The sequence below is a fragment of the Apaloderma vittatum genome, unplaced genomic scaffold, assembly GCF_000703405.1.
Source record: "Apaloderma vittatum isolate BGI_N311 unplaced genomic scaffold, ASM70340v1 scaffold510, whole genome shotgun sequence".
Classification (NCBI taxonomy): domain Eukaryota; kingdom Metazoa; phylum Chordata; class Aves; order Trogoniformes; family Trogonidae; genus Apaloderma; species Apaloderma vittatum.
Window position 1 is genome coordinate 601 of NW_009693760.1, and position 12069 is coordinate 12669.

The 12069-nt window shown below is 39.3% G+C and overlaps 1 protein-coding gene across 1 annotated transcript in view; it reads right to left on the reverse strand.

Moving 5' to 3' along the window:
• Positions 1-2902: 2902 nt before the first annotated feature.
• Positions 2903-12069, reverse strand: part of AK5 (adenylate kinase 5) — a gene marked incomplete at its 3' end in the record, with an annotated part of 48999 nt that continues 39832 nt past the window's right edge. The window contains exons 6-7 of the mRNA XM_009864556.1: positions 8959-9049; positions 2903-2979 (exon numbers count right to left, since the gene is read on the reverse strand). Of these exons, the coding sequence (XP_009862858.1) occupies positions 2903-2979; positions 8959-9049 (168 nt within the window). The remainder of the gene's footprint in view (positions 2980-8958; positions 9050-12069) is intronic.

Below are 12069 nucleotides of genomic sequence, written 5' to 3' on the forward strand. Positions count from 1 at the left end.
CAGGTTGCTCAGAGCCTCATCGAGCCTGACCTTGAATGTCCCAGGGGATGGAGCCTCCACGACCTCTCTGGGCAGCCTGTTCCAGTGTTTCACCACCCTCACAATAAAGTACTACCTGACACCTAGTCTAAATGTATCTTGCTGTAGCCTACAACCATTGCCCCTTGACCTGTTGCTACGCACATTTGTAAACAGTCCCTCCTCAGAGTTTCTGTAGCCCACTTCAGGTGCTGGAAAGCTGCTATAAGGTTGCCTCAGAGCCTTCTTTTCTCCAGGCTGAACAACCCCAACTCTCCCAGCCTGTCTTCCTAGAAGAGGTCTGGCCAGAGGCAGGCTACAGACATTTTGTGCCCCTCCAACCTGCAGCTGCTGGCCCAGTCACAGAGAGCGAGGTGTCCTCTAATGCACTGGAGGGCAAGGCAAAGCCCTCAGTGAAGAGGTCATTGCCATGTAATCCACAGTCTTTTGGCTTGTCTTCTTCATTCTCTGGCTCTCAGGCACTCCAGAAGCACTAGACTTGCTTCCCTCCACTCCCCTCTTTGCCTCTGTATATGATACTTTCTTGTACTATTTCAAAACACAGATAGTAAGGGCTTCTAGTTGTGCTTGCTTTCTCCCTTGTAATTTCTTTATATTTGCACAAGGCATCTCCTATGAATGGGGTATAGAAATATTTATATTTTTTAAATGTCAGTAATAAGTATCAAAGATACCAATTTGCAATTGAAGAGAGTCACTGTCAGCCACTTCAAAAGGTCTTTTTTCAAAGCCCCTTTGAAGGGTTTTTAGCACTGGTTTTACTACATCTCTCCTTCTCTGATAACAGTATTGCACTCTTGCCAGAATAGCAATGTGTTGGTTTGGTAAAATAATGAGAAAAGCTAACTGCCACATCTGGAAGAAAGAATATTTAGCATTAACAAAGAAAATAAGATTCCATCGTAGTCTTCTTGCTTAGCCTCATGTAAGAAGCGGATGCAATGTCACTCAAAACTACAATTAGTGCTTTTATGGACTGTGCAAGGTATCATCAGTGAATCATACAGTTTGAATTTACAAATTAGCGTCATTTTCATATATGTTTTGCATAATTTTACTTTATAACTATAAAACTTGTGCTTTTTATTTGAATAGCATTTCAAACATTATGAACCAAGAGTCTGCTTTCTTTAATGTTTATACCCTGCCAAAAGGATGTATTTAGAATGTTATTAAAATGCAAAACTTAACATCAACATAACTTAATCATGGTTTAAATGTACATTCTGCTTTATAGGGCATAAAGGCCTTACCCCTGCAATAAAGAAGTAGTAAAGTCAAGACAGATTATGAGAAATCTAAGAGAGTTTCCTGGGCTAGAGAATGTTTCAGGAAGGATTTATGAAAGAATGGGATTTGGAGACAGAGGTGAGCTGTCTGCTTGAAAAGAGATGAGTTGAAAAATGAGCCAAAAAGAACAGTGAAAGGATCACAAATTAACAGAAACAAACAGGACTAGAACATGTAACATGCTGCAGGTGAGGACAAAGTGTTAACATTGAAAACTGTGAAAGAAAGCCAATGAATGAACGCATGATACTGAATGAAAATTCAGTTTTGTCGGTCCTGATTTTGTCATTAAGTTTAAAATTTCACAAGAAAAGATATTTTCTGCGAGTAATGAGGGAAGAGGTGAGAACATTCACAACTGCATTCAGTTGAATGATAACAAAAATACAAGAAAACAGTCTTTGCCAAGCTGCTCACAAATCTAGAAAAGTGTTTGTGGTATTTGTGGAGAAAATGCAATCCACGTTGTGCAAAAGTGAAGAGCAGAAAGCAAAACATACCAAACCATCACTCTTAAACATAGTGGTGTGCTAGGCAGATGGCTTTAAAGTATATTTTTTTAATTTTAAGTCATTTTTTTTTAATGCTTATCCACAGCACACTAACAAGATTTCTGTACACACTGATGAGATCCTCCCTGAGCCTTTTCTTTTCTAGGCTGAACATTCCCAGCTGCCTCAGCCTTTTCTCGCAGGAGAGGTGGCTCTAGGCCCTTGGTCATCTCAGTGGCCCTTTGCTGGACTTTCTTAAGTAGCTTCATGGGTGGTACTGGTGACCCTAGAGCTGGACACTGTACTCCAGATGTGGCCTTACCACTGAGGTGAATATTAGAAGGAAAGATATATACAACCTTTTTTCCCCCCTCTCTAGCATTCCTTCTTCCTGTGTACAAGGCAAACTATCAAAATTCAGTTTTTTAGATGTGTGTAGAATGGGATCAGTAGAAAGGCTGGTTTCAATACATTGTAAGCACTTGTTGCTTTATTCTTAAAAACGCTTCTCTCTTTCAAGTGAGAATGTTTGATTTGGTTTCAGTTATATTTCACACTTCTTGTACTTTCATACCCCTCTTCTCAAATATACATAGAATCACAGAATGGCCTAGGCTGGAAGGGAGCTTAGAGATCATCTAGTCCAACCTCCCTGTCATGGGCAGGGACGGCACCTCTCGACTAGACCAGGCAACACATGGGAACCGAGCGGGAATCGAACCCGCGACCTCGGTGTTGTCATTGTTGTCAGCACCGCGCTCAAACTATTGAGCTAACCGGCAGCAGCCTTAAAGTGCATTTCAACAATTCTATTTGCTACATTTGCCAACGTTTAAAAATTTGTGGAGGAACCTCAGCAATGTAGAGTATTGGAAGATATGGGCTCTTAATAGCTCAACATTTGCTCTTTTCTCATAACCAGAAAGCAACCTCTGTATCACAAAGTTACGTACTGCACTTAAAAAGCCCATTGGCTTACGTACACTTAAAGTTTCACCACCTTGTTCTGAAAAACCAAGTAGCACAGTAGGTACATAAACTAGAAAACTGTATAGAGAGAGGCCATATATGCATAAAATTACCTGATCTTCAAAGTCGAATTCTGTATAAACAGCATCTCCAGAATCCATAATCAGACTGCAATCAAGTTCGTTAGGCCCTAAAATATGAAAGAAAATTAGATTTCAGAAACAGATTGGAAATTTTCACTTTATGTGATGGAACACTATAGTATTTCCAGTTGCCTGTATGTATGCAAAAACTGGCATCCAATGAACTATTCAGGTGTACTAGAGCACCCAGGTGAATGGTATTCCATTAACAAAGTCTTCAAAGTATTCACAAATCTGAATTAGGAATGGTTGTACTACAAGAATTGTTCCAGCTAGGTTGCAGATTGACTGGGCAGGGCGTTTTGTGTGCCTTGACTTGCAGGTGTGAAATTGCCACAGGGATCTTGGCTCGGGGGAGAATGCAAACCACGTTCAAGAAAGAGAATGGAAATACTAATTGGTGATTAACAGATAAGGATCCTGGAACATGCTGACACTGAAGGGGGGGGAAGGATCAAAGCATCGTGGGGAAGAGAGGAGCTGGATGTCATGATGACTAAAACCTCACTGCTTGGTACAGATGATGATTTCGGAGTATCTCAGTTTTCAATCCGCATTCTAATTGCTTCCAAATTTATCTTTGATGCAACACTTCAGACTACGTAAGAGATACTAGAGAAAGACTTGGATTTATCAGCTGATGGTGTGTGTGTGGGCAGTTGTGGGTTCTTGTGGGGGGTTTGTTTGGTTTTTTTTGTTTGTTTCCCCTAATATTCATGTATACTTTACCAGATTGCTATTAAAAAAACTAAACAAACCAAATGGAAATAGATTATATCTTGCTACTGTAGAATGTCACCTGTATATGTGCAGTATGTTCTTGGGCACACACACTTTATAGTCTTTTGAAAATACCTGTGTGTAACAACCAAATAGATTTACAACCGCTGAGACAATCTTAATGTTTTGATTTATTTTACTCAGCTGACATCTCACTCTTAACATTGTGTCATTGTTGATAACATAATTTAACTAAGCCGCAGTTGTCACCAGCACTGGCCTACCTTGACACATCAATCACTTTTAAAGACACTTCTGTGCAAGTATTGGATTAACTGTCACGTAACTACCAAAAGCAGTATGTATCTTTAGCTGGAAATGTTAATATGAAATATGGGGCTGCAAACTTCAATGTAAAGGTCAGGATGAAAATGAATACTCATGCATAATGTATCTTAAGTGAGAAAAGCCAGAATGGCTATACAATTTTAATGTGGTCAAGCATCTTAAGGCCTTTTTTTCTTGAACAAGGCAGCAGTTTCCTGAGGGAAGAAGGACAGCTCATTTCTAGGGCATATTCAGGGAAGGTCAGGAAAACTGAAAATATGTCTTTTGCTAGTTTTCACCGAAACAAGATAGAAAACCCATAACCACCTATCGCTGAGCAGTATACAGACTTCTCTACCCTTCTCAAATTGCCCAAAGACAAACCTACCAGAAACTAATTGAAGCAAATGGCTACTCCCAGGGCAAGATGAAGTAATAAGGGGACATACAAGATCACTTGTACTATCTCTGGTGCAGTACGAATAAGCACGAGTAGTTTGCTACCCTGCAGCTCAGTTTGTTGTTGGAGGGAGCGTATTTTGATGAGTTTGGACTAAAACTTGTGTAAACAAGTCTTGCAGGGGAGGACAACAGGCTCACTAATTAATCACTAGTTTGTCTGGTAGCAGAAGCGTACGGGAGAGCCGCTTTGCAAGGTACCAGGAATCGGTAACGCTGCTGGTGGGCACAGCTAATGGCAAGGCTAGAGCCAAGGGGAGAGTGTTAGAAAGAGCAGATAATTCAAAACTCAGCTCAGGTCTTCTAAGCCCAAGCTGCACTCTGCAACATTTTATGTACTTGTGGCAATGTTCAGGTACCAAAGGACAAATACAAAATGTTGGCTTAAGGAAAAGAGAAGGATCGTACTTGTGGCAATGTTCAAGTACCAAAGGAGAAACACAAAATGTTGGCTTAAGGAAAAGAGAAGGATTGGTTAAAGCACTTGGAAACAAACACACCTTGCTGCTTTCAAGGAGTCTGCAGAGCACATCTGGTGCTCTAACAGAACAGCTGATCCTAAGTTTCATTGCCTTTTCTGAGTGAGTGGCATTGCTTTTCCTTTGATGGTGCACTGTGAACTAGGCTGTAAAAAAATTAACACTTGTTTACCATTAGGAGGTCCTACAGTCTGAGTTGTTCTAACTCCTTTTGAGGGATGCTCTATTCCACCAGTTAATCTCAGCTCTTGGCTAATTTAGAACCTTCGTGTGCTTGTATGAACCTACTGCAAATGATACGAGCAACTGCATCAATTTCGAAAGGGGAAACTCAACGGCTAAAAATAATGAAAAAGATGCAGGAAAGCTCCACTGCTATGGAGAAACAGATTGCAAGCACCTGATCTGAAAAGGTCTTCTTAAAACTTAAAATATGCTTCCTCAATTTCAGTGCGTGCATGAAAGTGAGGTAAGGGAAACCTGGTCATTTTCATGTGCCCTGTGTTTTCCTTAGGGAAAAAAACAGAGAGGATTTTATTAGATACAGTATGCACAATTAAAAAATAAATCAGTTAGAAGTTGTTATTAAATCTCTGTTAACAAAATAATCAGCTCTCCAGGGAGGAGCAGGCTGCTGAAAAAAGAAACAGCAGATCAGCTAGAATGTGGAGGGGTTTTTCTTTTTTTTTATTTATTTTGTATCTTGACACTGAGGGCATCATTCATAAAGATTTGTCTTGCTAGGAACCCAAGAGGATCTGATGACACAGCACTGAGGGATGAGCTGAATTAATGGGTGGCTGTAGTTGTGCAAGGGTGTGCTGACAGGTCTGACAGTCAGGAAGAATGACTCCCCTGCCTGCAAGGCATGCAGGGCTGTGCTCAGTCGCTTCCTTCACCACAAGGCTATACTTTTAAATTCTGTGTTGTATTTTACATATTGTTTGCTGCTCCCAAACTGAACTGTGCAGGATTGGCCATGGAAATCTGAGAGAGTATTGCTGTTACAGGCAGGTGTGTGATTCCTACCACATAAATGCACCCCAGAACCCAGGGCCATCACGGCCATAAATGTCTTCTGGTCCCATAAAACATTTTGGAGTTCTGAGTCTAGGTGTGTGTCACTTTGTCTGGAAGTGTATTCATCCTTAAGTTCTCATGAATGCAAATGTCAAGCTTTGCTTTTTCACAGTTCACTGAACTAATTTATACAATGCAAATTAATTGTATTGATCTAAATTTATCTGCTGTTGCTTTAATTTCTCATAACAAGTTAGCTATACGTGATACACGAATTAAGTCTGCTCCTCAGACCATTTATGTTTTGGCAAATCAGCTAACATACTTCTATTCCTTGCTTAAGTGTGTTACTTATTTCCAGTCCTGGTGGCAATTCTATTCAATATGGCTCATTGGCTCAAATATGACTATATTCATATTTTAACAGCTATTTGCACCACTTGATACTGACTGTCATAAAAGTAATCTAAGATTATCCTGTATAACATGTTGCTTTTCTTAAACATGTGTTTAAGCTCAATAAAATAAAAATGTCATTTTATGTTATGGAACAGGCTCTGAAGCACTGTGTAGTAACTCAATTAATACATGGCAAACACAAATGCTTAGGAGATAAATTTCAAGTGGAATGTAATAGAAATAATTTACTGAAGGACTGAGTAGCATTAGAATTATTAAATTTTTATTTTGCGCTCAGTAAGATGCTTCTAATAAAATTTCTGTTGCATTCTTACACTGTTGAATTTCAAGACAGATTGTTGCTCTTGGCAACAGTTTTAACATGCCGTAGAAGGCAAAAATGAGAAAATTGTATTTTAATCTGTAAAAACATTCAGTTGTTTTCATTCAGCGTATACTCACAGAATCATATAATATTCAGGGTTGGAAGGGACCTCAAAAGATCATCTAGTCCAGCCCCCTGCCAGAGCAGGATCACCTGCAGTAAATCGCACAACACGTCCAGGCGGGTTTTGAATGTCTCCAGAGAAGGAGACTCCACAACCTCCCTGGGCAGCCTGTGCCAGGGCTCCATCGCCCTCACAGGGAAAAAGCTTTTCCTGATGGTTTTATGGGACCTCCTATGCTCCAGCTTGTACCCATTGCCCCTTGTCTTATCACTGAGAAGACCTTGGCTCTGTCCTCCTGATACTCGCTCTTTACATATTTATAAAAGTATATTTTAACACATTCGATCAAAACTGAATTTTAAAAGTATAACTAACTAGATTGCTGTAGAGGCATGAAGATAATAGAAATAATATGTTTGCATTAGCCAGCAAAAACTAAAATATACTGCAATACCACTAATAAGGTTAAAAGACAAAAAGTGTGATCAAGGCAATATCAGAATTGTGACCTCTAAAAATTAAATTCCTGTTCTCACAGGATCTCTAAAAATCCTGCTTTGAATTTCCTTACCACTGTTGGTGCTCAGGTTAGGCACCAATTAGATTATTGTGGCACAACTTCTGACAAAGCTCACAGCTCTCCAATTATTTTAGTGAGGAATTTAAGTAGATCAGACTTTAAAGGAACTGACTGGAAGTCATCCAGAATCACAAGCAATTTGTGCAAATTGTTGAGCTTTTGTCAATCCGTTTGTCATAGGCAGCACCTTTATGCAACTTCCTTCCTCTTTTTGCTATTCAGTGTTTAGCTCATTTAACCAGGGAATCCAGAGGTGATTATCAAAACAATGCTACACTGCACAAATGCCATTTTAGATTTGGAATCAATCTCTTGCCTCTAGGAATAGGGCTAAGCACAACAGATAAGTGTGCCACTTGATGGGGAAAGGCAGTGGTCTTTGCATCTTATGTCGAAGCTGACCACTAAGGCTGGGGTTTTTTTATTATTATCATCCCCCACCCACTCATCCACCCCTGCCTTGCTAACTCATCTTTATCTCCTTTTCAACCTTATCAAAAAGAGCCTTAGGGGTGGGGTTTGTATGCCAGCTACCTTGAAACTCCCCTTCAAATCTTCAAAATATGACCTAATCCTTCCATCTGAATTGCTGCTCTTTGCAAATGTCTTGATAGTCGAAAAAAAGTAATCACCCCTTCATTAGAAAGACTTAATAGATGTCTTGCTGCTACTCGGCTTCACTGTGCCTCAGCAAGTCCTTCTTCCGTGGCTGCCCCCAGATATTGTTCATGGTTACAAATAACTGAAGCTACTCTGCCTGCCAATTTGTGGCAGATGAGTTTTCTCTGAAACACAGATCAGATACACAATATCCTCTACCATACATATCTAGTCTTTCTGTTAATAAAGCTAGTAAATTTTACAGGAAAATATTTTGCCTAGATTTTTCTTTGTGTGCTGTTTCACAAGACATTTATGACCTCGTCTACCTATATAACTTTCATGGTCTACTTGGAAGGCAGCCAGGGATGCCATCTGTAAAAAGAAAAAGTTGTGAAGTTACCAAGGAATATTTCCCTCTTTCCCTCAAGCAAAATATTTCTAACAGATGTTATGGATTTTCAGTGCTTTGATTTTAAGCTTCAATTCTTTACAGTCCTTTGTCCCTCAAAGGCTTCTTCTTTGAAGACATACAAGCCTCAGTAAACACAAATACTCAGTATATAAATAAATAATCCCCCAAAAACATCTGACTTCACACACAGTTTCAGAATTAGTACCAATTATTAGGGAGGAAGCATGATCATTAATCTCATAGGACTGGTTTGCTGGTAACATGGAGGTATCATCTGGAACTGAAAGAGCTGATAACTGGAATTGATCAATATACAAAGTTTTTGTATTAACAGTATAGTTATTTAGTGAACTATCAATAGTATTTTAAGGTGAACTTGTAGATAAATGATATTAGGTGGGTAGTATGAAATTTCCAAGTGTAATGAGATTTTTAGCCCTTGGTTGTGCAAATGTGTGACATTGGTCAAGGCTTTGTTACAGTGCATACATCCATACTTGACGAACATGAAAAAGACATCCCACCAATGTCAAATACAGTGTGAAAAATGTGGTTCTTTAAATCTTACATTAACTCACCTGCTGCATTCTCCTTGTTTGCAAATAGTTTATTGTCAACTGCTGAACTTATGTCAAAGAACACTTCTTCTTCATCTCTGTCTGCATCAAACTACATAAAAAAAAAATTGGCAATCAGACACCGCTTATTACTTGGCTGAACATCAACATGTTGTGATGTGTACGTATGTAAAATTTCTTGAAGTAGTTGAGCAAAAATTCTTACGAAAAAGTATTTTTGGAAGTCCTCTATTATACAAAAAAGAAAGCTCTCCCTGTGCTCACACTAGAAGAAAGTATACTTCCAAATACTTAATTTCTTACCCTATTAAACTTTTTTCTTTTACTCTATCTTTTGCCTGAATTCCGATACTGGTTCTTCCAAGTTTTTTCTCAGCTCTGTCTGACAGATTCTTTTTTAAGGCCAGGAGACATGCTTGACAGTGGGTTTGTGTTTGTCTTGTATTTGTCAAGCTTCGTCCATTTAGATCAGTAGTTATTGAGGCTTTCTTTGGGAAAAAAAAGAGACATTTTATTACTATGGCTCTGGATTTTTTTTCTTGAATTGAATCCAGGTACGTTACTATGGCAAAAGGGAATAACCTTAAATTACAGGAGCAAGCAGAAAACGGTCACATCAGATGGCTGGCAGTCAGTGCCTGATCCCCTGGTATAAGAGTTGATATTTTCAGTCATTCTGTATATTCAGTGTAACACGTTTTAGGATGCAGAATGACCCCCAGGGTGAAAATCATTACCCTAGTGACTGCAAGCACATGAACTTTAGTGGGGTCTTTAGTCCAAGTCCAAGTCTGTTAAGCAGCTTTTCAGCTCTTTCACCAACACCTGCCTGTCTCATAGTAGAAACAGGCAGGGAAATGCCACGAAGAGAGAAGTTCAAACCCTACTAGGAACTTTGCTGCAGAAGTTGTCTTCCAAATATCTAAGAATATAGCATAATATTTAATGAAGTCATTTTAGAGAGATACTGAATTACTAGTCTAACGCCCCCAAATCGGTATCATTCTGTATTACTTCAGCTGTTCTGTTACTAGTAATGAAGTTTACTTTCTTATGAAATTTTCTGTCAGCACCTCAAGGTAAACTCTTAGAATGGCAGATGTCAGAAATCTTTCAAAAATAGGGAAAAAACATGAAAGAGACAGTTTAATAAAGTGGGTCTGTGTGAACAAAAGGAAATGGAAGCTTGTGGGAGGCCAGAGTATACCAGAGAGAGATAAACAACTGTAGGAAGTTTGCTGCCCACAACCTTGACTCTCAACACCTATCTGAGTGCTCAGTCTTAACTGGTTTGAGTCCCAATTTAAATCCTTAAGGTGTTAACATTTAGATTTATGCTTACTTCAGCCATAGTGTTCATTTCTATGAGCCTACTATAATTCTCAACACACTGAGTCTTCTGACTTGTTTTTGGAATGGAGTTTCTGACTCTGACAACCACTCAGAAGTTCATCCTGTGATCCACCTGTCTGGGCAGATAATTATCTGCTCCCGAGGAGTCCTTTTGCCATTCAGTGTTAATCAAAACTCAAAGTATTATTTTTTTGTGTGTATAACATAGACATTTGTTTATGCTTACCTATCAGAAGGATTAAGTCTTGTGTCAAAACCCAGGCTGGTGTCTTAAATGAAGCTGTTGGGCTACTGTCGGGCAATTTATTATCCATGCATTAAGAGCAGCTTTGGAATTTTCTTTTTGATAAGAAAAGACTATTAATCTCTGAATTCTTCTGCACTGCTCTGAGAAAGTGTGGGGATATGCTTTTCTGTTGCCTCTCAGCAAAAAATGTATGCATTTCATTATATGTCTTCCCTAGCATATCTAACATGACATTTGTGGGTATGAGCAGAAAATTGTAATCAGGTTGTGTCTGATTGTTTCTGTCCAGGTCACACTGCACTTGCAGATGATGACAGGCTTGCTTTCTCATTAGTAGCATCCCTCTGAATAATCCAGTTTACTATACGAAAACACATGATCAATCTCAAAATGTTCTGAAGTTTCCAAGAATTTGAAACGTCAACTTCCCCCATTCAAAGAACACCAGCTGTGCTTCAATACTCTGAAAAATCTGGCCTTTGTAATGAAAACCTATACTGTCATCCAAAGAAAACCAATTATTTGAAGCCTGCACACACACTCAGTTTTCCCCTCACAAAATGAGAATTGTAATATCCTGAGCCACAGGAAGACAAGGTAGCTTTTACAAAGAAACTATTTTTGAAAGAAACCAAGTAACGGTGCAAGTTCTGTACTTCATTGAATTGCTAAACATTTTAAAACTAAATCCTTTGATAATTATTGGAGGCTTGAATAAAACATAAGAGATACTGGAATAACCCTATGCACAAAGAACAAACAGTAGTAAAACTTGTATTTTTAGCAGAACATGTCCAAACCAACAGGTTGAAAGCAAATCCCTACTTGCCTCAAAACATAGCTCTTTGCAACTACCTACTGATCTCTTTAGGGATTGTCCAGTTTAGTTACAGTCAAGGCCTGTGTTTTATAGAAGTATGATTTTATTAAACACGACACTGAAAGCATTTGTAATAAACAGGACACATTAACTGTGCTCTTATCTGAGTTGATATAATCTTCACCAGTGATGCAGGAAGAAGCAAAGTATCTTTTCCCTGTGAGGTAAATGGGGTTTGAGGTTTGAACTCACTCTACAGTGTTCCCCTCCTTGAGGCAGTAAAGGGGTTTTTGTACTCTGCCATCTCTGCGTTGTTGGGGCAGAAAAAGATGAGGGAGGACGTCGAAGGGTGAGAGAACCACATTTCCTTAAGAAACTGGCCTAAATCTATGAGCCAAGAAAGGTTTCACAAACCTTTCTGAAGCACGTTTGCAGGCTGTGCTGGATAAGCATCTAGTAAAGTTCTTCCCCTACCCAATGTACACATGTGGAGGCTGTGGGGCAGCAATCTGCATCACTTCTATGAGCAGTTCTGCTTCCAAGATTCATCTCCCTGTGATGAAGGAAAGACGGGGAGGCTTTTTCTACCTTCTCTCTTCTCAGTCAGATCAATAATGGTGCTTCTGTGGGAGGAAGGGGTAACACTCCAGCATTTGGGAGGATTTGAATTTACCACGCCCACACTGTTCTG